At 48.0% G+C, this 26,545-nt stretch overlaps 1 protein-coding gene across 2 annotated transcripts in view; it reads left to right on the top strand.

The window, feature by feature from the left end:
• The window catches only part of LOC147102982 (carbonic anhydrase-related protein 10), a 908,938-nt gene that overhangs the window by 136,726 nt on the left and 745,667 nt on the right, over positions 1-26,545 (top strand). For both annotated transcript variants that reach the window (XM_085964066.1, XM_085964067.1), the window contains exon 2: positions 17,840-17,914. In XM_085964066.1, the coding sequence (XP_085820192.1) occupies positions 17,840-17,914 (75 nt within the window). The remainder of the gene's footprint in view (positions 1-17,839; positions 17,915-26,545) is intronic.

Raw genomic sequence — 26,545 nt, 5'->3', positions numbered from 1 at the left:
ACGCTTCTCAAAAGCAACACAAAGCAGAAAGCATTTTGCAAAATGACACATTCAGAAAAAGCCAGGGAAAATGTAATGGTAATGTATCCTGAGGTGTGTCGGTTTGCTCTAAGGCAATCTGTCAGGGTTCTTATCTCATTAGGGGTGCCAACAAATTGTTCAGTTAATAATGTTTTCTGGAAAGAACAATATAACAAGACAACTGCGCTGTGCATGTGTGTAATGGACAAGGTGTACTCGGTGAACGGTTGATGGTGCTCAGAACCGTTTCTAATGGGATCCTGGCTTTACAATTAAATACTGAATAACAGATAATGGAAGTTACATAGAACAAGAGCTGAGAATATAATGGAGCGGTTCAAGTTGTTTATACAATCATGAGAGTGAGTTACAGGCTGGAATCTAATCGAGGAGTACGAGGGGTATATATATAGAATAACAGATACCCGGGAGTGAGTTACAGGCTGGAATCTAATCGAGGGGTTAGGTGGGTATATATATTGAAACATAGAAGATAGGAGCAGGAGTAGGCCATTCAGCCCCTCGAGCCTCTTCCGCCATTTAATGAGGTCATGGCTGATCATCCAAATTCAGTACCCTGTCCCTGCTTTCTCCCCATATCCCTTGATCTCTTTAGCCTTAAGAAATATATCTGACTCCTTCTTGAATATATTTAATGAATTGGCCTCAACTGCCTTTTGTGGTAGAGAATTCCACAGGTTCACCACTCTCTGGGTGAAGAAATTCCTCCTCATCTCTGTCCTAAATGGCTTACCCCTTATCCTTAGACTGTGACCCCTGGTTCTGGACTCCCCCGCCATCGGGAACATCCTTCCTGCATCTAGTCTGTCTAGTCCTGTTAGAATTTTATAAGTTTCAATGAGATCCCCTCTCATTCTTCTAAACTCTAGCAAACATAAGCCTAGTCGACCCAATCTCTCTTCATACGTCATTCCTGCCATCCCAGGTATCAGCCTGGTGAATCTTCGCTGCACTCCCTCCATGGCAAGAACATCCTTCCTCAGATAAGGCGACCAAAACTGCACACAGTACTCAAGGTGTGGTCTCACCAAGGCCATGCACAACTGCAGCAAGACATCCTTGCTCCTGTACTCGAATCCTCTCGTTATGCAGGCCAACATGCCTTCTTATCCACCTGCTGCACCTGCATGCTTACCTTCAGCGACTGGTGCACAAGGACACCCAGGTCTCGTTGCACTTCCCCTTTTTCCAATCTATTGCTGTTCAGATAATAATCAGACTTCCTGTTTTTGCCACCAAAGTGGATAACCTCGCATTTATCCACATTATAATGCATCTGCCATGCAGCTGCCCAATCACCCAACCTGTCCAAATCATACTGGAGTTTCTCTGCATCCTCCTCACAGCACACATGCCCACCCAGCTTTGTGTCATCTGCAAATTTGGAGATGTTACATCTAGTTCCCTTGTCTAGATCATTAATATATATTGTAAATAGCTGGGGTCCTAGCACCGATCCCTGCGGTACCTCACTAGTTACTGCCTGCCACTAGGAAAAAGACCCATTTATTCCAACACTTTGCTTCCTGTCTGTCAGTTCTCTATCCAAGTCAGTACCTTACCCCCAATCCCATGTGCTTTAACTATGCACGCTAATCTCTTATGCGGGACCTTATCGAAAGCCTTCTGAAAGTCCAAATACACCACATCCACTGGTTCTCCCTTATCTATTCTACCAGTTACATCCTCAAAAAGTTCGGTGGCATAGTGGTTAGCACTGTTGCCTCACAGCACCAGTGGACCCGGGTTCGAATCCGGCCTCGGGTGACTGTGTGGAGTTTGCACATTCTCCCCGTGTTTGCGTGGGTTTCCTCCGGGTGCTCCGGTTTCCTCCCACAGTCCAAAGATGTGCGGGTTAGGATGTTTGGCTATGATAAATTGACCCTTAGTGTTAGGGGGATTAAATACGTGGGGTTACGGGGATAGGGTGAGATATGTGTTGGTGTAGGGGTTACGGGGATCGGGTGGGATATGTGTCGGTGCAGGCTCGATGGGCCGAAATGGCCTCTATCTGCACTGTGGGGTTTCTGTGATTCTGTGATTAGTCAAGCATGATTTACTTTTTGTAAATCCATGTTGACTTTGTCCGATCCTGTCACTGTTTTCCAAGTGCTCTGCTATTACATCTTTTATAATGGACTCTAGCATTTTCCCCACTACCGATGTCAGGCTTACTGGTCTATAATTCCCTGTTTTTTCTCTACCACCTTTTTAATATAGTGGGGTTACATTAGCTATCCTCCAATCCATGGTAACTGTTCCAGAGTCTATAGAATTTTGGAAGATGACCAGCAATGCATCTACTATTTCTAGGGCCACTTCCTTAAGTACCCTAGGATGTAGATTATCAGGCCCTGGGGTTTTATCGGCTTTCAATCCCGTCAATTTCCCTAACACCATTTCCCTACAAATACTGATTTCATTCAATTCCTGCCTCTCATTAGATCCTATGTTCCCCGACATCTCTGGGAGGTTATTTGTGTCCTCCTTTGTGAAGCCAGAACCAAAGTATGTATTTAATTGGTTGCCATTTCTTTGTTCCCCATTATAAATTCCCCTGATTCTGACTGCAAGGGACCTACGCTTGACTTCACAATCTCTTTCTCTTCACATATACATAGAAGCTTTTACAGTAAGATTTTATGTTCCCTGAAAGCTTACTCTCAAACTCTATTTTCCCCCTCTTAATTAATCGCTTTGTCCTCCTTTGTTGAATCCTAAACTGCTCCCAATCCTCAGGTTTGCTGCTTTTTCTGACCAATTTATATGTCCTCTCCTTGGATCTTATCCCTAATTTCCCTTGTTAGCCACGGTTGAGTCACCGTTTTTGTTTTATTTTTATGCTAAACAGGGATGAACAAATTCTGTAGTTCATCCATGCGATCTTTAAATGTTTGCCATTGCCTATCCACCATCAACCCTTTAAGTAACGTTCCCCAATCAATCCTAGCCAACTCGTGCCTCATACCATCATAGTTTCCTTTATTTAAATTCAGGACCCTAATCTCTGAGTCAATTACTTCACTCTCCATCTTAATGAAGAATTCTACCATATTATGATCGCTCCTCCCCAAGGGGCTTCGCACAACAAGATTGCTAATTAATCCTTTCTCATTACGTAATACCCAGTCTAAGATGGCCTGACCTCAAGTTGGTTCCTCGACATATTGGGGCAGTAATTCCTCCCCAAACGTGTGAGTACGGAAGGGGTACTCACGCGTCTGGCCGGAGGAAATGCCGGTTTTCAGCATGCACAGCGCATGCGCTGAAAACCGGCATTTCCTCTCCTCTCACCCAAGAGTTGAAGAGGCTAGCGCGTGCGCTGTAGGGGGCAGCACGTGCGTCTTGGATTTCCTCTGTTTTGGGGGATTTGCGCATGTGTAAAGGCCTCCGGTCTTTACGCTTGTAAAAAGCACACGTAAGTATTTATTTTTACAGGTAAGTGGTGTTTTAGTGCAATTTAGAATTTTTTTTCCCATAGGTTTATTATTTTAAAGAATCTACAATAAGGTAAGTTTAGTTTTAGACCCTTTTTATTAAAATTTATTTCTTTCAAAAAAAAAATTATTGTGTAAATTATTTTTTAAAACTTATTTATACTTAATTTAATGATTGGGATGTTTTTTAAAATTTTATTTAAAGTTTAAGTAGTGTTTTGGGGTGCAGTACTTCTCATGAATTTGACAGTTCTTACTCTCAAACTTATGAATGAAGTTTCCCCTTCCCTGATTGGCTGAACAGTGCTCACCTGATCCCAGCCGGCACATCGCACTAACTACGCCGCTGGGTCAGGTTAGCACAGCGCACCGACATCAGAACCTGGCCACTGACAGGAAATCCACTGCGGGCCAGGTTTCAGATGTCGGCGCGCAGGGTGAATGCACATCGGGGGCTTGCACGCGCGGCAAGCCCCCTGTAGTGGCGCTTCTTAGTTTCCAAACAGGCAGCCACTGAGCTGTGGGGTTTTTAACAACGAGTAGACGCGTGTCGAAATAAAACATTCCCAAACGTAGCTTTGTCTTTTAAACTGTTTACTATAACACTTAACAAACGGAATTACAAAGCAAGCACGTATAAACGAACACCGTCAAAAACTGTACTGCTCCAAACCTCACAGCTTCTGCCTCCTTCAACCACGTGCAGTTTAAACTGTAAAATGGCTGCACCCATGTGTGGCTTAGGGACTGTTCCATTATGGCAAGAATGAAGGGGGTGTCTCGGACTATACTACTGGAGCAAGAAAATAGGGGGTTTCTTAATACAATAAGTCGGTCAGGTAAATTAACTGTATTATGCCATTTAACCACTATTTTAAAGTATTTTCTTAAGCTTTTATGGCTCTTACATTCCGGCCCCTAATTGACTAGGCACATGAAGCATATCAATTACTCAAACATTAAGAGTCATAAACTAATGAGTTCAACATATTTACAATATAAGTGTCCACTTTTTTCGTTCGGGAACCTTTCACGCTGCTTCTTGTAGCAGGCAGAGCTTTGTGATCGGTCTTTCCAGGGTACTGGTCTTGGTTTGCAAACAAACGCGACGAACGACGCCTCTGGAGTCTGGCATGGTCTTAATTATTTTTCCCATCAACCAAGAATTTCTAGGGGCTGAATCATCCACAATTAAGACAATGTCTCCGACAATGAAGTTCCTCTTTATTTTGGACCATTTTTGACGCTCCTGTAGCAGAGGTAAGTATTCTCTTGTCCATCTGGTCCAGAAAAGGTCTGACATATACTGAACTTGCCTCCACTTCCGACGGGCATACAGATCTTCCTTTTTGAAGACTCCCGGGGGCATGGCTGGCTGTGTTTTCAACAACAACAGGTGGTTCGGAGTCAGGGCTTCGAGGTCATTGGGATCATCTGATGTCTTAGTTATCGGTCGGTCATTAATGATGGCTTCGACCTCGCACAGAACGGTTTGGAGTCCCTCGTCGTCAAGCGCTTGCTGCTTCAGTACAGAACTGAGTAGTTTTCTTACGGTGCGTATCTGTCTTTCCCAGACACCTCCGTGGTGGGATGCAGCCGGAGGATTGGAGATCCACTTAATTCCTGTTTGCATCATGGCTTCCTGTATTTTAAGCTGATTCCAACCTTCAATAGCTTCCCGTAGTTCTCTCTCCGCTCCGACGAAATTAGTGCCATTATCAGAACGCATAATGGACACCTGTCCTCTTCTACAGACAAAGCGCCGCAAGGCGTTAATACAGGAATCAGTGTCAAGCGTGTGTGCCACCTCAATATGAACTGCTCTGATGGTCAAACAAGTGAAAAGCACACCATATCTCTTGACAAGGCTCCGTCCTCGCTTTACCTCGAAAGGCCCGAAATAGTCCACCCCTACGTTTGTAAATGGGGGCTTGTCTGGTAACAAACGGTCTTCAGGCAGGTCTGCCATTTTCTGCTCCCCAGCTCTAGCGTGTAACCGTCTGCAAGCAATGCATTCAGAGAGTATTTTTCTTATTACGGAATTAGCTCCTGGAATCCAGTATCTTTGTCTTAGCTTCGCAAGCACGTGATTCCTCCCACTGTGTCCAATACTCTGGTGTATATGCTGAAGAATGAGGGTAGCAACCCGGAGGTCCTTAGAAAGGATAGCAGGATGCTTGGCCTCCTCTGGCATAGCAGATTTGTTTAGTCTCCCTCCCACCCTCAGTACTCCATCTTGCAGTGTAGGGTCCAGCTTGTAGATATGACTACCTTCCTTGATTGGAGTATTTCGCTGTAGAGCTTCGATTTTTTCTGGGTATCTTTGTCTTTGACTGAAGCGAACTATCTCCTTCTCAGCCTTGGCCAAATCCTCCACGGTCAACGAATTCTTGCCCAATGTGGTCTTGTGATGATGCGTATACTGCTGTAGAAGCATTCTCTGCTTATCAGAGTTACTTTCAGACTGACTGATAGTGGCTCGGTACTCTTTTCTCTTACCGCTCAGGTGCAGCAGCAACTCTTTCAACCTTAGAAACCATGCAACTTCTTTCCTCAACTGGTGCCATCCTGAGAAATGGTTAACAAGCTTGTTCACTGTGTCAAAGTTCTCTTTCGTATTTATGAGATTTACTGTGACTGATCTCTTGACTTCGACGTCGTCTTCAGCAATCTGACTTGGCATATCTGGTCTTTCTGGCCATGATCTCTCTGTTTCCAGCAGATAACTTGGGCCTTGTATCCAAGTTTCACTCCTCATGAAGTTTTCAGCCTTCAATCCCCGTGAGGCTTGATCTGCTGGGTTTAATGAGGTGTTTACGTACCTCCATTGAGATGGTTGTGTAGCTTCTCTAATGGATGAGATTCTGTTTGCTACGAAGGTCTTGAAGTGTATCTTCTCATTCTCTATATACTTCAGCACCGTCGTGCTATCCGTCCAGAAGACAGATTCTTCTAATGGGAGCTGTAACTCTTTCCGCATCACCTGGTCAACTTTAACTGCAACGACCGCTGCCGTCAATTCCAGTCTCGGGATGGTGACCTGCTTCAGCGGAGCCACCCTGGATTTCCCCATGAGGAAGGCACAATGTTTCTGGCCCTGTTGATTTGTCAGCAAGAGGTAAGTAGCCGTGCCATAGCCGTCCTCACTGGCGTCTGAGAAATGATGTAGTTGAGCTGTCTTTGTAACTCCAAAACTCGCAGGCTTGATGCATCTACTGATGTTGAAGCTAGAAAGTTGTTGCAAATCTGTCAACCATCTGTGCCATCTCTGAGCTTGACCTTCTGGGATATCTTCATCCCATCCTCTCTTGTCTCTACACAGCTCTCGTAGCATCAGCTTCACCGGCAGAATGAGTGGTGCCAGGAATCCAAGAGGGTCGTAGATGGAACTGACCACAGAGAGAATCCCTCGTCTTGTGGATGGTCTTTCGTTCACCATTATCCTGAAGTTGAACGTGTCTGGCTCGATGCACCATTGTACACCAAGAGCTCTCTCGATAGGAAGGACGTCGTGGCTCAGGTCCAGATCTTTGACTTCAGTGGCTCTTTCCTTTTCTGGGATAGAAGCTAGAACTGCTCTGCTGTTGCTTATCCACTTAGTCAGATGGAATCCTCCATTCGAACACAGAGTTCTAAGGTCTCTTGACAGTGCGATGGCATCGTCTTCTGTTGACACGGACTTCAGACAGTCGTCGACATAAAAGTTTCTGAAGATTGTCTCCACAGCCTCTGATGGTGCTTTGCCTTTGCCATCTTCTGCAGTTTTTCTGAGAGCGTAGCTTGCACAGCTGGGAGATGATGTGGCTCCGAACAAGTGTTCGGCCATTCTACATTCCACCATCGCTTGACTAACGTCGCCATCTGGCCACCAAAGGAAGCGCAGAAGATCAGCATCTTCATCAGGGATTCTAACTTGGTAGAACATTGATTCTATGTCTGCCATCATGGCAACGAGCTCCTGTCTAAACCTAGTCAAGACGCCAATGAGGGTATTAGTAAGATCAGGACCTTGAAGCAGCTGGTCATTCAGTGAAGTTCCTCTGAATGAGGCGGCGCAGTCAAACACTACACGGATCTTTTTCTTCTTTGGGTGATACACCCCGTGATGAGGAATGTACCAGACCCTTCCATCGTCTCTGTTCAACTGTTCCTCGGGCACCTTTACAGCATAGCCTTTCGCTATGATGTTTCTCATGAAGTCTTTGTAGTCTTCGTGAAAGTCGGGGTTCTTGTTCAGCTTTCTCTTTAGACTGATGGCGCATTGCTCTGCTATGCAGCGATTGTTCGGCATCTTCGCGGTCTGTCTTCTCAGTGGCAAACCAATGTGATAGTGGCCATCAATGAACTGTGTAGACCTTGTCATCAAACCCATGAACTGATGGTCTTCTTGTGACATCTCTGACTTTTCCTCACAGCTGCGTTCTGAGAAGTCTGCGTTGAACTGCTGTATCAACAGCTCTTCAATGCTTGCGATAGAGATGCGATTAACTGTGACGTTTTGTCGTTCCTCCTTGTTCGACTTGTGGCCATCATCTCTCCTTACCGGTCCATTGACTACCCATCCAAGGGCTGTCCTGACGGCGTAGGGTCCGTCGTCCTTGCTGTTTATCACCTGCCATGGCTCCATAGTTTTGTAGGCATTGGTTCCAATTAATAGGCCAATTTCTGCTTCAATGTATGGGAGACGCACCTTTTCTAGGTAAGGCCATCTATCCACATCCTTCTGCAGGGCTAAGTTCCCTATTCTAACAGGAATCTCCCTCTGTGTGAAAACATTAGGCAGGTCTATGAAGTCCTTCTCTTCAAGTCCACACACTTCTAGGTCTGACAGGATATAACTTTGCATTGACTTCTCATGACCCATGGTGCGTAATAGGATTTCTGTTCTTCTGCCTCTAACATTCAGCTGTCGCATGAGTGATTCTGTGCAGAACGTTGCTGAGCTACCTGGATCCATGAAGGCGTAAGTCTCCACAAGCTTCTCGCTCCTCTTAGACTTGATCTTTACTGGTACGATGGCAAGAATACAATCACTGTCACCGGCCCCAGTGAGTCCACAAGTCTCTGGTTCTAGCGACACCAGAGCACTTGAAACAACCTTCTCGTCGGTATTGTTTTCTTCACTCTTCTTAGAGACTTATTCTTCTTTATGGATATGCAGCAGACTGGGATGTTTCCGAGTGCACTCTCTGCATGTTGTTCTTTGCTTACAGTTTCTACTCAGGTGCCCCTGAGAGAGACATCCAAAGCATAGGCCATTGCACTTCAGGAATTCGATTCTGTCCTTATGTGGCTGTGCTTTGATGTTGCTGCAGAAATCCAATGTATGATTCTTCTGGCAGAATAAGCATGGCTTCTGAAAGGCATTAGCAGACGTCACTGTGCTGCTCTTTTTGGGAGATGAGTTCTGGGGCCTTTCTTCCTCGGCCTGGGTGACGATAGTTGCAAAGCTGCTTCCCCTGGAACCACCTTTCCTGAGAGTCTTTGATTCAACGGGCTTGGCTTTCACTCTTCCATCGGTGGTCGGGCTGACGTCTTGGATGTTTCCAAACAATGGGTCCCTAGCAATTTTAGCCTGTTTGTCTATGAAGTTCACTAAGTCTGCAAACCTGGCTCTACCTTTCTGCCTCTCCATTATCTCAAAGGCTGTTCTTCTCCATTGTTCTCTCATCCTGTAAGGAAGCTTAGAGATGATGATTCTCATAGTCGTAGGATTGTCCATCTCTTCCATGAATTCAACATCCTCCATGGTGTTGCGACATCCTATGAGGAAAAGAACATATGCGTTCAATGCCTCTCCGTCCTCCGATCTGATCTGTGGCCACTTGGTAGCCTTTTCGATATGTGCAGTGGCTATCTTCAGCTCGTTACCATAGTGCTCCTGCAGCAACTTCCTGGCTTCTATGTATCCCCGGTCCGGTCTCATGTGTTCACAGCTTCTGACCAGGTCTTGTGGCTTACCACTGGTGTACTGTCCCAGGTAGTACAACTTATCACTGCTGCTCTCTGTTTTGGAGTCAATGGCTTGTTCAAAGGATCTGATGAAGGGCTTATACTTGAGTGGGTCGCCTTGGAACACTGGTATGTCTCTTTGAGGGAGTCGAAACAGATTCTGTTGTTTTACAAGCATCTCTGTAATTTCGTTCTGACGTTGCATCACTCGGTATAGGCTTCTCCCTGTGTCTTCAGGCCTCTGGTGGTCATCAGCAGGGTCTAGTCTAGACCGTCTGACGTCTGGGGTAGCATCACGTGCTCCTGTTAGTGGAGAGGCCACTCTTCCACGCTGTAATGCCAGGGGATTGCCTTCGGGCTCTGTTGTAACTCTTGAAGGTGCCCTGGATCCAACTCTATGTGACGATGTTGACTGGCAGTGGCTCCCGCCGTCCCGTGAGCCTTCATAATCTTCGTACGCACTCAACCTGGCGTCTGAGACCTCGATAGCTGTTTTTATCTCCAGCTGTTCTTTCTTTGCCTGCACCTGGGCCCGTTGGGCCTGCAGTTGGGCCTCTTGGACCTGCAGTTGGGCCTCTTCCCGTTCAAGAGCTTGCTTTTCCGCTAAAGATGCTGCGCGTGCCATCAACGCCGCCCGTTCGGCCTCCGCTCTCATGCGTCGCGACGAGCTTGTGGTAGAAGCGACTGACCTGCGTCCAGAAACAGAGCTACCTTCTTTTCGATTTTTGCTCGGTCTGGCGGAAGTCTCTGAAATGCTATCGTCTGGTCCGACTTCATCGTCAACTTTATCTTTCTCTGCTGTATCAGCGTCTTGACGAATCTTTAACATCCACTGTTCCGTGGCCTTGATATAGTCCTTAATGCTGGTTGATTTAAGATCAAACCAGTTGTGCTGATCAGCGTTTCCCTCTTCTTCAGGCAGAAGTGCTAATACATCTTCATTGAGTACATTAAATTCTTCATGCAGCTTGGAGAAATTGTAATACATTATGTCTTCAGCTTTCTTAATATTAGCATTATCTTCCATGAGACGATCAATTATCTTCATTTTTCCAGTTATCTGAGCTAATTTAGCCTTCCTTGCACCTATGCTTCTATGTAACTTCTCTTCCATTGCCTTTGGGGTGAGCTTTATTTCCCTCTTTTGGCCAGCAATCTTTCTGGCTGATGGAAGCTCCTGGCTCCGTAAGGCCTCGGCCATTTTACCCGCAGCTCTTATTTAGCTTCTCAATAGAATGAACAAAGCAAGTAGCAGTCACTGTACCTTCGCTTTCTTATATTGTCGTCTGGCTCCGTGACCATTCGGGTATACGTTCGCCGACGATTCCGTCCCTTCCTTCTTAGGGAGCAAGTTTTTGACTAATGTAGTGGCGCTTCTTAGTTTCCAAACAGGCAGCCACTGAGCTGTGGGGTTTTTAACAATGAGTAGACGCGTGTCGAAATAAAACGTTCCCAAACGTAGCTTTGTCTTTTAAACTGTTTACTATAACACTTAACAAACGGAATTACAAAGCAAGCACATATAAACGAACACGGTCAAAAACTGTACTGCTCCAAACCTCACAGCTTCTGCCTCCTTCAACCACGTGCAGTTTAAACTGTAAAATGGCTGCACCCATGTGTGGCTTAGGGACTGTTCCATTATGGCAAGAATGAAGGGGGTGTCTCGGACTATACTACTGGAGCAAGAAAATAGGGGGTTTCTTAATACAATAAGTCGGTCAGGTAAATTAACTGTATTATGCCATTTAACCACTATTTTAAAGTATTTTCTTAAGCTTTTATGGCTCTTACACCCCCGACACCAAGTTCTGGGCCAATGGTCCAGGAATCCATCCCGTATACACTCTAGGAGTTCCTCCTCCACAGTATCTATATATATAAACCGGTATGTCTCTCTGTCTGTCTGTCTCTCTGTCTGTCTCTCTGTCTTTCTGTTTGTCCGGCTATACAATCAAAAGTTATAGAGCGTACCTACACGTATGTTATATCGAAAGAAAGCTTATCGTTAGGGGACTCTCGTAGGCATATTTACTTTTTCGTCAGACAAAAATTGTTTGGACAGTATACAAAAAACATTCAAAAATCCTCAAAAATCCACTCATTAGCGGTTGACCAATCCTACCTCTCATTAGCGTTGAGTGACGTGCTGCTTGACCAATCCTACAGTTCACTCACCTGATGGTTGATCAATCAGTGCGTCACGGGCGGGTCCTAATCCTCCAGCCTCCCTAAACTTCGCCGCCATTTTTTCCATCCCCACAGGGACAGCACCAGCCAAACAAACCCCCACATTGCCACTCCAGGAGCTTCAGGTGAGTTTCCACACAGCGGGCGGGTCATCGGCAGCGGCCGACCGTCAACCGCGCCACCCGCGGGGGACCTCAGCTCGGGTCTGTCTCACCCCGACAGCCCGGCCGGGCCTCAAGCGCTAGGCCCCAGAGACGCAACGGGCGCGCCAACTGCACCTGCCGGCCGTCAACCGCGCGATCCCCTGGGGAGCTCAACGAGAGGGGACAGACATGGGCAGGGACACTGCGCGGCCCAAAATTGCCCTGGCAATGCCGGGCACCTCCTGCTAGTTGTTACTAATTTGGTTAGACCAATCTATATGTAGATTAAAGTCACCCATGATAACTGCTGTGCCCTTATTGCACGCTTCACTAATTTCTCGCTTAATGCCATCCCCAACCTCAGCATTACTGTTTGAGGGTCTGTATACAACTCCCACTAACGTTTTCTGAATTTCTAGAATAACAGATCCCCGGGAGTGAGTTACAGGCTGGAATATAATCAAGGGGTTCGGGGGGTTTATATATAGAATAACAGATACCCGGGAGTGAGTTACAGGCTAGAATCTAATCGAGGGTTTTTGGGGGGATTATATATAGAATAACAGATACCCGGAAGTGAGTTACAGGCTGGAATCTAATCGTGGGGTTCGGGGGATTTATCTATAGAATAACAGATACCCGAGAGTGAGTTACAGGCTGGAAACTAATCGAGAGGTTCGGGGGATCATTTTAAATATAACAGATACCCGGGTGTGAGTTAAAGGCTGGAATCTAATCGAGGGGTTCAATGGGGTTTATATATAGAATAACAGATACCCGGGAGTGAGTTACAGGCTGGAATCTAATCGAGGGGTTCAGTGGGGTATATATATAGAATAAGAGATACCCGGGAGTGAGTTACAGGCTGGAATCTAATTGAGGGGTTCAGTGGGGTTTATATACAGAATAACAGATACCCGGGAGTGAGTTACAGGCTGGAATCTAATCGAGGGGTTCGGGGGGTTTGTATATAGAATAACAGGTACCCGGGAGTGAGTTATAGGCTGGAATCTAATCGAGGGGTTCGAGGGATCATTTTAAATATAACAGATACCCGGGTGTGAGTTAAAGGCTGGAATCTAATCGAGGGTTTCGGGGGGTTTATATATAGAATAACGGATACCCGGGACTGAGTTACAGGCTATAATCCAATCGAGGGTTTTGGGGGGGATTATATATAGAATAATAGATACCCGGGAGTGAGTTACAGGCTGGAATCTTATCGAGGGTTTTGGGGGGGATTATATATAGAATAACAGATACCCGGGAGTGAGTTACAGGCTGGAATCTAATCGGGGGGTTCGGGGGGTTTATATATAGAATAACGGATACCCGGGACTGAGTTACAGGCTATAATCTAGCCGAGGGTTTTGGGGGGGATTATATATAGAATAACAGATACCCGGGAGTGAGTTACAGGCTGGAATCTAATCGAGGGGTTCGGGGGGTTTATATATAGAATAACAGATACCCGGGAGTGAGTTACAGGCTGGAATCTAATCGAGGAGTTCGGGGGGTTTATATATCGAATAACAGGTACCCGGGAGTGAGTTATAGGCTGGAATCTAATCGAGGGGTTCGAGGGGTTTATATATAGAATAACAGATACCTGGGAGCGAGTTACAGACTGGAATCTAATCGAGGAATTTGGGGGGCTTATATATAGAGGGGTTCGGGGGGGTTGATATATAGAATAACAGATACCCGGGAGTGAGTTACAGGCTGGAATCTAATCGAGGAGTTCGGGGGTTTATATATAGAATAACAGGTACCCGGGAGTGAGTTATAGGCTGGAATCTAATCGAGGGGTTCGAGGGGTTTATATATAGAATAACAGATACCCGGGAGTGAGTTACAGGCTGGAATCTAATCGTGGGGATCGGGGGATTTATATATAGAATAACAGATACCCGGGAGTGAGTTACAGGCTGGAATCTAATCGAGGGGTTCGGGGAGGTTTATATATAGAATAACAGATACCCGGGAGTGAGTTACAGGCTGGAATCTAATCGAGGGGTTCAGTGGGGTATATATATAGAATGTAAGAGATACCCGGGAGTGAGTTACAGGCTGGAATTTAATCGAGGGGTTTGCGGGTTTATATATAGAATAACGGATACCCGGGAGTGAGTTACAGGCTGGAATCTAATCGAGGAGTTCGGGGGTTTATATATAGAATAACAGATACCCGGGAGTAAGTTACAGGCTGGAATCTAATCGCGGGGTTCGGGGGGTTTATATATAGAATAACAGATACCCGGGAGTGAGTTACAGGCTGGAACCTAATCGAGGGGTATGGGGGGTTTATATATAGAATAACAGATACCCGGGAGTGAGTTACAGGCTGGAATCTAATCGTGGGGATCGGGGGATTTATATATAGAATAACAGATACCCGGGAGTGAGTTACAGGCTGGAATCTAATCGAGGGGTTCGGGGGGTTTATATATAGAATAACAGATACCTGGGAGTGAGTTACAGGCTGGAATCTAATCGAGGGGTTCGGGGGATTTATATATAGAATAACAGATACCAGGGAGTGAGTTACAGGCTGGAATCTAATCGAGGGGTTCGGGGGGTTTATATATAGAATAACAGATACCCGGGAGTGAGTTACAGGCTGGAATCTAATCGAGGGGTTCGGGGGGTTTATTTATAGAATAAGAGATACCCGGGAGTGAGTTACAGGCTGGAATCTAATCGAGGGGTTCGGGGAGGTTTATATATAGAATAACAGATACCCGGGAGTGAGTTACAGGCTGGAATCTAATCGAGGGGTTCGGGGGGTTTATATATAGAATAACAGATCCCCGGGAGTGAGTTACAGGCTGGAATCTAATCGAGGGGTTCGGGGGGTTTATATATAGAATAACAGATACCCGGGAGTGAGTTACAGGCTGGAATCTAATCGAGGGCTTCGGGGGGTTTATATATAGAATAACAGATACCCGGGAGTGAGTTACAGACTGGAATCTAATCGAAGGGTTCGGGGGGTTTATATATAGAATAACGGATACCCGGGAGTGAGTTACAGGCTGGAATCTAATTGATTTGAAGCGAAATCCGAAGCGGTGTAAAACAGGGTGGTGATTAGCCGCCGAAGGTGAATTGATTCCCGTGTATTTGGAGTGAGTGGGGGAGGGAGGGGGGCGGCAGAAGTTTAATTTGTGGCTTGCAATCTTAATAAGATCACGGCTGGGCCAAGAAAGACAATGGCAATGGGTGGGAGCTCGAATACCTTTCATGGCTGTGCGCAGTGGGACAGGGAGCCAGAGGCTGAGGAAGAACAGGCCATTGGATAGACAATCACTGACTTGTCACAGAAAGGGATGCATTTATATAGCACCTTGCACGACCACCAGATGTCTCAAAACGCTTTAAAGCCAATGAAGTCCTTTTAAAGTGTAGTCACTGTTGTAATGTAGGAAACGAAGCAGCCAATTTGCACACAGCAAGCTCCCACAAACAGCAATGTGACAATGACCAGATAATCTGTTCTTTAGTGATGTTGATTGAGGGATAAATATTGGCCAGAACACCGGGAGAACTCGCCTGCTCTTCTTCCAATAGTGCCATGAAGTCTTTTACTTTCACCTCGGTTTAACATCTCACCTGAACAACGGCATCTCCGACAGTGCAGCGCTCCCTTAGTACTGCTCCTCCAACAGTGCAGCACACCCTCAGTACTGCCCCTCCGACAGTGCAGCACTTCCCTCAGTATTGCCCCTCCCACAGTGCGGCGCTCCCTCAGTACTGCCCCTCCGACAGTGCAGCATTCCCTCAGTACTGCCCCTCCGACAGTGCAGCATTCCCTCAATACTGCCCTTCCGACAGTGCGGCGCTCCCTCAGTACTGCCCTTCCGACAGTGCGGCTCTCCCTCAGTACTGCCCCTCCGACAGTGCGGCTCTCCCTCAGTACTGCCCTTCCGACAGTGCGGCTCTCCCTCAGTACTGCCCCTCCGACAGTGCGGCTCTCCCTCAGTACTGCCCCTCCGACAGTGCAGCGCTCCCTCAGTACTGCCCTTCCGACAGTGTGGCGCTCCCTCAGTACTGCACTGGACTGTCGAGCCTAGATTTTTATGCTCAAGTCTCTGGAGTGGGACTTGAACCCATAACCTTCTGAGTCAGATGCGAGAGTGCTGTCCACTGAGCCACGGCCGGCACCGAAGCAGCCAGGCTAGTTCAAAGCCAACAACAGTGAAATGAATCCATTGGACCCCATTGTTGCTGCTGAGCTCATGGACGGGAATTTATTGGGATTCGTAGTAATAATCTTAATAAACCTGGCTGTACCTGGAAGACAAGCAGTGCCTGCTGCTGGGGTCGGGACGAGGGGAATCTGCTTCCCTTCGATTTTTAATGAGCTCCCTTGTCCCTTATTTTGGACATCTATTTCTTTGTAGAGCTCGACACTTGCTGATTCCTCTTTAGATTCCCTGGTGCTGTGCTGAATTGTAATAACACAATATTAATAATAATGCAACCCCATTTGTTTGGAGAATCATAGATTATTAAAAACCACTGATACACTGAATAAAAGTAATGGCAGATCCCTGAAATTCTCTCGCAGTTGAGTCTCTGTGCAGTCGCCCAATTATGCAGACCAAGTCCTCCGCATTCCAGATTTTCCCCAGTGTCAGTACAGCTGATTCCACGGTTCTGTGAGCAACGGATACATCTCCTCCAATAATTTCCGCAGATGCCAGTCACCTTCAGTTTATTTTACTCATTCACAGGCTGTGGGCGTCACTGGCAAGGCCGGCATTTATTGTCCATCCCTAACTACCTTGAAAAGTTGGTGGTTGCATACAACTCTCCCCATTTTCTTCCTGTCACTGACGGTTATCTGAGGTGTCAGCCGTGGTTCAGTGGGTAGTGGCCTTGCCTCCGAGTCACATGGTCCTCGGTTCAAATCCTCATTCCAGAGACTTTCGGCTGCTTTGTGCCTCCCGTTAACGCCCTGAGGGCGGCGGTAGCCGGTATCGCCCTGCAGCGCTGTGCCAGCTGCGATGACATCACCGCCGTGCGCAGCACCCCGTTCGTGCCCCAGCCGCAAACTTGGCTCGCGCCCGCGACCTACCGCTAGACGCTATGTCCGACAGGGTCAGGGTGCCGTGAGTGCGGCCGGGGCGGCGATAATTAAAAGGCAGGTGCCGGCACCCCGCTCCCCGGTGGTCCAGCAGGGCCCCGGCGTGCGCGCTGCACTAGGCCCCTCCCCTTTAATCAGGGGAGGGAGGCCTGCAGTACCGCGGCGCTGCCTGCCGACACAGGTGGTGCTGTTGCACGTAGCGCTGCGATATTCAATGGGAGCGCCCCAAGAGGGAGGGGTAGCGCTTCCCGTAATTCCCCGCCTCCTGCTTGGGGCGCTACCATTCAATTTCAGGCGCAAGGGCGCTAACTTTTTTGGGGCGCTGCGAAGTTATCGCCCCAAAGGGGGCGTGACCCAATTTTTGCCCCTTGAGCTCCAGATCTAGGCTGACACTCCAGTGACTATCTTCTATTGATGGCCTCTAGTTATGCTCTTCCCCACAAGTGGAAACGTTCTCTCTCCATCCACTCGATCAAAACCTTTCATGATTTTAAAGACCTCTATTAGGTCATCCCTCAGCCTTCTCTTTTCAAGAGAAAAAAGCCCCAGCCTGTTCATCCTTTCCTGATAGGTATAACCTCGCATTTCTGGTATCATCCTTGTAAATCCTCTCTGCACCCTCTCCCATGCCTCTGTATCATTTTTATAGTATGGCGACCAGAATTGTACGCAGTACTCCAAGTGTGGTCTAACCAAGGTTCGATACAGGTTTAGTATAACTTCCCTACTTTTCAATTCAATTCAATTCAACTCCATTCCTCGAGAAATAAACCCTAGTGCCTGGTTTGCTTTTTTTATGGCCTTGCTGTCGCTACTTTTAGTGATTTGTGTATTTGTGCTGTACACTGTAGACTGCTGGACTCTCGCAAACAGGACTGTGCACTGTAATGCGCTGTGCATTAATACGCTGCATTGCCAGGCGCTGTACGCTGTATTAAGACTTAAAAATAAACACTAATATGGTTTCATGTTGTTTAATTTTTCAGCTCAGCACAACTCTCACAAACTCAACGAAGGGTGGTGGGCGTACAAAGAGGTGGTGCAGGGGAGCTTTGTCCCAGGTGAGTGCGGCTTACAGCAATGATATGAACCTTTATTACAAGTATATACAATTATATAAATGCAAGTTGTTGTTGTTAAATGCAGCCCACAGAAGCCGGTTACCTTGAGTGTTGAAAGCTACATAGATAGAGCATCCATTAGTCTGATCAGCGACAGATAATTACTTGTACTTGCTGGCGTAATGCAAGGTGCGGTATAGTTGGTCACATCTCCCAAGATCACTCGACCATTACAGCCATTCAGACCATCTTCATCCCTCTATCCAGACAAAACCCTACAATTCCCTCCCTCCCCCATCGCGGCATCCAGCTGTTTCTTACATTGAAATTACAACATGAAACCAGGCCATTCGGCCCATCCACTCCATGTTGGTGTTTATCCGCCAGGAGCAGTATCCCAATCCCGGTGTTCCCTGTTACCCAATATCATTATCCCCATTTCCTTCATGAATCTTTCTTGTATAATTTGTTGCGTTATTGATGCGAGATGTGGTCTTGTTGGTGTGAGTTCAACGTGCGATGATTGTAGTGGCACTGAGGGGCATCATTGTTGCCTACGAGTCCCCCGGGGACGGTCCGTTTTATGTCGTGGTATCTCTGGTGTCAACTGGCAGGGTATCTGCAAGACACAGGAAATGGTAAATAAAAACAGAACATTCTGGAAATCCTCAGCAGGTCCGTCAGCTTCTGTTTCATGTTGAAACACTTCATTGGAAAGCAGCATACCTCAGGAATTGTTAACCCGTCTTTCGGATGAGACGTTAAACCGAGGCCCAGTCTGCCCACTCAGGTGGCTGTAAAAGATTCCATGGCCAGTATTTCAAAGGAAAGCGGGAGAGTTCTCCCCGGTGTTCTGCCCAATAGTTATCCCTCAACCAACATCAATAAAACGGATGATCTGGTCATTATCACAGTGATATTGGTGGGGTCTTGCTGTACGAAAATTGGCTGCTGTGTTTCTGAAATTGCAACAGTGACTACACTTCAAAAATGGTTAATTGGCTGTAAAGTGCCTTGGGACATCCTGGGTCATGAAAGATCTCTATAAATGCAAGTCTTTCTTTCCTTCTTGCTTTTACACTGCGCTGAAAACCCAAGACAGAGTGAGTTCTAATCAAAGGTGCCAAGGGTTCAGGACTGACAATTTGTACTGTCCTCTAGTAAAATAAACATTGTGTGTAGTGTCGTATTGAGGGTAATCTCGCGGTGCATTGTTGCAATGAAAGATCAGTACCATTCTTTTTAATGAGAATAATACTTTCAAATGTAGAAAGACCAATGTAAAAATTAAAAATTAATAAGTCTGAGCTGTTCCCATTTTTTGGTAATTAAAATTTATAGTTTTGGTGCTCTGTGAAAGGAGTGAAAGAAATTGATTTTTGTTCATTTGCTTCTTATGGTACAACACCGGTGTAACCTGTGCACACAGGCGGGGTTTAACCTGTGCACACAGGAGGGGTTTAACCTGTGCACACAGGCATAGTTTAACGTGTGCACACAGGCGAGGTTTAACCTGTTCACACAGTCAGGGTTTAATCTGTGCACACAGGCGGGGTTTAACCTGTGCACACAGGAGGGGTTTAACCTGTGCACACAGGTGGGGTTTAAACTGTGCACACAGGCGGGGTTTAACCTGTGCACACAGGAGGGGTTTAACCTGTGCACACAGGTGGGGTTTAACCTGTGCACACAGGTGGGGTTTAAACTGTGCACACAGGCGGGGTTTAACCTGTGCACACAGGCGGGGTTTAACCTGTGCACACAGGCGGGGTTTAACCTGTGCACACAGGAGGGGTTTAACCTGTGCACACAGCCGGGTTTTAACCTGTGCACACAGGTGGGGTTTAACCTGTGCACACAGGCAGGGTTTAACCTGTGCACACAAGTGGGGTTTAACCTCTGCACACAGGCGGGGTTTAACCTGTGCACACAGGCGGGGTTTAACCTGTGCACACAGGCGGGGTTTAACCTGTGCACACAGGTGGGGTTTAACCTGTGCACACAGGCGGGGTTTAACCTGTGCACACAGGTGGGGTTTAACCTGTGCACACAGGCGTAGTTTAACGTGTGCACACAGGTGAGGTTTAACCTATGCACACAGGAGGGGTTTAACCTGTTCACACAGGAGGGGTATAACCTGTTCACACAGGCGGGTTTAACCTGTGCACACAGGTGGGTTTTAACCTGTGCACACAGGCGGGGTTTAACCTGTGCACACAGGAGGGGTATAACCTGTGCACACAGGTGGGGTTTAAATTGTGCACACAGGTGGGGTTTAATCTGTGCACACAGGAGGGGTTTAACCTGTTCACACATGTGGGGTTTAACCTGTGCACACAGGTGGGGTTTAACCTGTGCACACAGGCGGGGTTTAACCTGTGCACACAGGAGGGGTTTAACCTGTTCACACAGGAGGGGTATAACCTGTTCACACAGGCGGGTTTAACCTGTGCACACAGGTGGGGTTTAACCTGTGCACACAGGCGGGGTTTAACCTGTGCACACAGGAGGGGTATAACCTGTGCACACAGGTGGGGTTTAACCTGTGCACACAGGTGGGGTTTAACCTGTGCACACAGGTGGGGTTTAACCTGTGCACACAGGCGGGGTTTAACCTGTGCACACAGGCGGGGTTTAACCTATGCACACAGGAGGGGTTTAACCTGTTCACACAGGAGGGGTTTAACCTGTGCACACAGGAGGGGTTTAACCTGTGCACACAGGCGTAGTTTAACGTGTGCACACAGGCGAGGTTTAACCTGTTCACACAGTCAGGGTTTAATCTGTGCACACAGGCGGGGTTTAACCTGTGCACACAGGAGGGGTTTAACCTGTGCACACAGGTGGGGTTTAAACTGTGCACACAGGCGGGGTTTAACCTGTGCACACAGGAGGGGTTTAACCTGTGCACACAGGTGGGGTTTAACCTGTGCACACAGGTGGGGTTTAAACTGTGCACACAGGCGGGGTTTAACCTGTGCACACAGGCGGGGTTTAACCTGTGCACACAGGCGGGATTTAACCTCTGCACACAGGAGGGGTTTAACCTGTGCACACAGCCGGGTTTTAACCTGTGCACACAGGTGGGGTTTAACCTGTGCACACAGGCGGGGTTTAACCTGTGCACACAAGTGGGGTTTAACCTGTGCACATAGGCGGGGTTTAACCTGTGCACACAGGCGGGGTTTAACCTGTGCACACAGGCGGGGTTTAACCTGTGCACACAGGTGGGGTTTAACCTGTGCACACAGGCGGGGTTTAACCTGTGCACACAGCTGGGGTTTAACCTGTGCACACAGGCGGTTTTAACCTATGCACACAGGTAGGGTTTAACCTGTGCACACAGGAGGGGTTTAACCTGTGCACACAGCTGGGGTTTAACCTGTGCACACAGTTGGAGTTTAAACTATGCACACAGGTAAGTTTGAACTTTGCACACAGGCGGGTTTAACGTGTGCACACAGGTGGGGTTTAACCTGTGCACACAAGCGGAGTTTAATCTGTGCACACAGGCGGTATTTAACCTGTGCAAACGGGTGGGTCTAACCTGTGCACACAGGCGGGGTTTAACCTGTGCACACAGGCGGGGTTTAATCTGTGCACACAGGCAGAGTTTAATCTGTTCACACAGGCGATTTAACCTGTGCACACAGTTGGGTTTAACCTGTGCATACAGGCGGGGTTTAACCTGTGCACACAGGCGGGGTTTAACCTGTGCACACAGGAGGGGGTTAACCTGTGCACACAGGCGGAGTTTAACCTGTGCACACAGGCGGGGTTTAACCTGTGCACACAGGAGGGGGTTAACCTGTGCACACAGGCGGGGTTTAACCTGTGCACACAGGAGGGGGTTTAAACTTTGCACACAGGTGGGGTTTAACCTGTGCACACAGGCGGGGTTTAACCTGTGCACACAGGAGGGGGTTAACCTGTGCACACAGGCGGGGTTTAACCTGTGCACACAGGTGGGGTTTAAACTGTGCACACAGGTGCGGTTTAATCTGTGCACACAGGCGGGTTTAACCTGTGCACACAGGTAGTGTTTAACCTGTGCACACAGGAGGGGTTTAACCTGTGCACACAGTTGGGGTTTAACCTGTGCACACAGGTGGGGTTTAACCTGTGCAAACAGCCGGGGTTTAACCTGTGCAAACAGGCGGGGTTTAACCTGTGCACACAGGTAAGTTTGACCTTTGCACACAGGCGGGTTTAACCTGTGCACACAGGCGGTGTTTAACCTGTGCACACAGGAGGGGTTTAACCTGTGCACACAGGAGGGTTCTAACCTGTGCACACAGGTGGGGTTTAACCTGCGCACACAGGCCGGGTTTAACCTGTGCACACAGGTGGGGTTTAACCTGTGCACACAGGTGGGGTTTAACCTGTGCATTCAGGTAAGTTTGAACTTTGCACACAGGCGGGCTTAATCTGTGCACACAGGCGGGTTTAACCTGTGCACACAGGACGGGTTTAACCTGTGCACACAGGAGGGGTTTAACCTGTGCACACAGGCGGGTTTAACCTGTGCACACAGTCAGGATTTATCCTGTGCACACAGGCGGGTTTTAACCTGTTCACACAGGCAGGGTTGAAACTGTGCACACAGGTGGGTTTAACCTGTGCACACAGTCGGGGTTTAATCTGTGCACACAGGCGGGTTTAACCTGTGCACACAGTCGGGGTTTAATCTGTGCAGACAGGCAGCGTTTAACCTGTTCACACAGGCGGGATTAACCTGTTCACACAGTCAGGGATTAATCTGTGCACACAGGCGGGTTTAACCTGTGCACACAGGCAGGGTTTAAACTGTGCACACAGGCCGGGTTTAGCCTGTGCACACAGGCGGGGTTTAATCTGTGCACACAGTTGGGATTTAAACTGTGCACACAGGTGGGTTTAACCTGTGCACACAGTCGGGGTTTAACCTGTACACACAGGCAGTGTTTAACCTGTGCACACAGGCGGGGTTTAACCTGTGCACACAGGTGGAGTTTAATCTGTGCACACAGGCGGGGTTTAACCTGTGCACACAGGCGGAGTTTAATCTGTGCACACAGGCGGAGTTTAATCTGTGCACACAGGTGGGTTTTAACCTGTGCACACAGGTGGAGTTTAATCTGTGCACACAGGTGGGGTTTAACCTGTGCACACAGGTGGGGTTGAACCTGTGCAAACAGGCAGCGTTTAACCTGTTCACACAGGCGGGGTTTAAACTGTGCACACAGGCAGCGTTTAACCTGTTCACACAGGTGGGGTTTAAACTGTGCACACAGGCGGGTTTAATCTGTGCAAACAGGCGGGGTTTAACCTGTTCACACAGGCGGGGTTTAAACTGTGCACACAGGCGGGTTTAATCTGTGCACACAGGCGGGTTTAACCTGTGCACACAGTCGTGGTTTAATCTGTGCACACAGGCGGGTTTAACCTGTGCACACAGTCGGGGTTTAATCTGTGCACACAGGCGGGTTTAACCTGTGCACACAGTCGGGGTTTAATCTGTGCACACATAGAAACATAGAAACATAGAAGATAGGAGCAGGAGTAGGCCATTCGGCCCCTCTAGCCTGCTCCGCCATTCAATGAGATCATGGCTGATCATCCAAATTCAGTGCCCTGTCCCTGCCTTCTCCCCATATCCCTTGATCCCTTTAGCCTTAAGAAATATATCCAACTCTTTCTTGAATATATTTAATGAACTGGCCTCCACCGCCCTCTGTGGCAGAGAATTCCACAGGTTCACCTCTCTCTGGGTGAAGAAATTCCTCCTCATTTCAGTCCTAAATGGCTTACCCCTTATCCTTAGACTATGACCCCTGGTTCAGGACTCCCCGGACATCAGAAACATCCTTCCTGCATCTAGACTGTCCAGGCCTGACGGAATTTTATAGATTTCGATGAGATCCCCTCTCAATCTTCTAAACTCCAGTGAGTATAAGCCCAATCGACCCAATCTCTCCTCATACGTCATTCCTGCCATCCCAGGTATCAGCCTGGTGAATCTTTGCTGCACGCCTTCCATGGCAAGAACGTCCTTCCTCAGGTAAGGTGACCAAAACTGCACACAATACTCAAGGTGCGGTCTCACCAAGGCCCTGTACAACTGTAGCAAGACATCCTTGTTGCTGTACTCGAACCCTCTTGCTACAAAGGCCAACATACCATTTGCCTTCTTAACTGCCTGCTGCACCTGCATGCTTACCTTCAGCAACTGGTGCACAATAACACCCAGGTCTCTTTGCACTTCCCCTTCTCCCAATCTATTGCCATTCAAATAATAATCTGCCTTCCTGTTTTTGCCACCAAAGTGGATAACCTCACATTTATCCACATTATAGTGCATTTGCCATGTTTCTGCCCAATCACCCAACCTGTCCAAATCGTGCTGGAGTTTCACGACATCATCCTCACAGCATACCCTCCCACCCAGCTTTGTGTCATCTGCAAATTTGGAGATATTACATCCAATTCCCTCGTCCAGATCATTAATATATTTTGTGAACAGCTGGGTTTAATCTGTGCACACAGGCGGATTTAACCTGTGCACACAGTCGGGGTTTAATCTGTGCACACAGGCAGGGATAAACTGTTCACACAGGAGGGGTTTAAACTGTGCACACAGGCGGGTATAATTTGTGCACACAAGAGGTGTTTAATCTGTGCACACAGGCAGGGTTTAAACTGTTCACACAGGAGGGGTTTAAACAGTGCACACAGGCAGGTTTAAACTGTGCACACAGTCGGGATTTATCCTGTGCACACAGGCGGGTTTAACCTGTGCACACAGTTGGGGCTTAACCTGTGCACACAGGCGGGGTTTAACCTGTGCACACAGGTGGGGTTTAACCTGTGCACACAGGCAGGGTTTAACCTGCGCACACAGGAGGGGGTTAACCTGTGCACACAGGCGGGGTTTAACCTGTGCACACAGGAGGGGGTTTAACCTGTGCACACAGGTGGGGTTTAACCTGTGCACACAGGAGGGGGGTTAACCTGTGCACACAGGTGGGGTTTAACCTGTGCACACAGGTAGGGTTTAACCTGTGCACACAGGAGGGCTTTAACCTGTGCACACAGGTGGGGTTTAACCTGCGCACACAGGCCGGGTTTAACCTGTGCACACAGGTGGGGTTTAACCTGTGCATACAGGTGGGGTTTAACCTGTGCATTCAGGTAAGTTTGAACTTTGCACACAGGCGGGTTTAATCTGTGCACACAAGCGGAGTTTAATCTGTGCACACAGGCGGTTTTAACCTATGCACACAGGTAGGGTTTAACCTGTGCACACAGGAGGGGTTTAACCTGTGCACACAGCTGGGGTTTAACCTGTGCACACAGTTGGAGTTTAAACTATGCACACAGGTAAGTTTGAACTTTGCACACAGGCGGGTTTAACGTGTGCACACAGGTGGGGTTTAACCTGTGCACACAAGCGGAGTTTAATCTGTGCACACAGGCGGTATTTAACCTGTGCAAACGGGTGGGTCTAACCTGTGCACACAGGCGGGGTTTAACCTGTGCACACAGGCGGGGTTTAATCTGTGCACACAGGCAGAGTTTAATCTGTTCACACAGGCGATTTAACCTGTGCACACAGTTGGGTTTAACCTGTGCATACAGGCGGGGTTTAACCTGTGCACACAGGCGGGGTTTAACCTGTGCACACAGGAGGGGGTTAACCTGTGCACACAGGCGGAGTTTAACCTGTGCACACAGGCGGGGTTTAACCTGTGCACACAGGAGGGGGTTAACCTGTGCACACAGGCGGGGTTTAACCTGTGCACACAGGAGGGGGTTTAAACTTTGCACACAGGTGGGGTTTAACCTGTGCACACAGGCGGGGTTTAACCTGTGCACACAGGAGGGGGTTAACCTGTGCACACAGGCGGGGTTTAACCTGTGCACACAGGTGGGGTTTAAACTGTGCACACAGGTGCGGTTTAATCTGTGCACACAGGCGGGTTTAACCTGTGCACACAGGTAGTGTTTAACCTGTGCACACAGGAGGGGTTTAACCTGTGCACACAGTTGGGGTTTAACCTGTGCACACAGGTGGGGTTTAACCTGTGCAAACAGCCGGGGTTTAACCTGTGCAAACAGGCGGGGTTTAACCTGTGCACACAGGTAAGTTTGACCTTTGCACACAGGCGGGTTTAACCTGTGCACACAGGCGGTGTTTAACCTGTGCACACAGGAGGGGTTTAACCTGTGCACACAGGAGGGTTCTAACCTGTGCACACAGGTGGGGTTTAACCTGCGCACACAGGCCGGGTTTAACCTGTGCACACAGGTGGGGTTTAACCTGTGCACACAGGTGGGGTTTAACCTGTGCATTCAGGTAAGTTTGAACTTTGCACACAGGCGGGCTTAATCTGTGCACACAGGCGGGTTTAACCTGTGCACACAGGACGGGTTTAACCTGTGCACACAGGAGGGGTTTAACCTGTGCACACAGGCGGGTTTAACCTGTGCACACAGTCAGGATTTATCCTGTGCACACAGGCGGGTTTTAACCTGTTCACACAGGCAGGGTTGAAACTGTGCACACAGGTGGGTTTAACCTGTGCACACAGTCGGGGTTTAATCTGTGCACACAGGCGGGTTTAACCTGTGCACACAGTCGGGGTTTAATCT

Source organism: Somniosus microcephalus, chromosome 21 (genome assembly GCF_052327205.1).
Source record: "Somniosus microcephalus isolate GS21.2 chromosome 21, FLI_Smic_1.0, whole genome shotgun sequence".
Classification (NCBI taxonomy): Eukaryota; Metazoa; Chordata; class Chondrichthyes; order Squaliformes; family Somniosidae; genus Somniosus; species Somniosus microcephalus.
The sequence above is the reverse complement of the archived record's forward strand: the minus strand, read 5'-3'. Positions and strand labels throughout refer to the sequence as shown.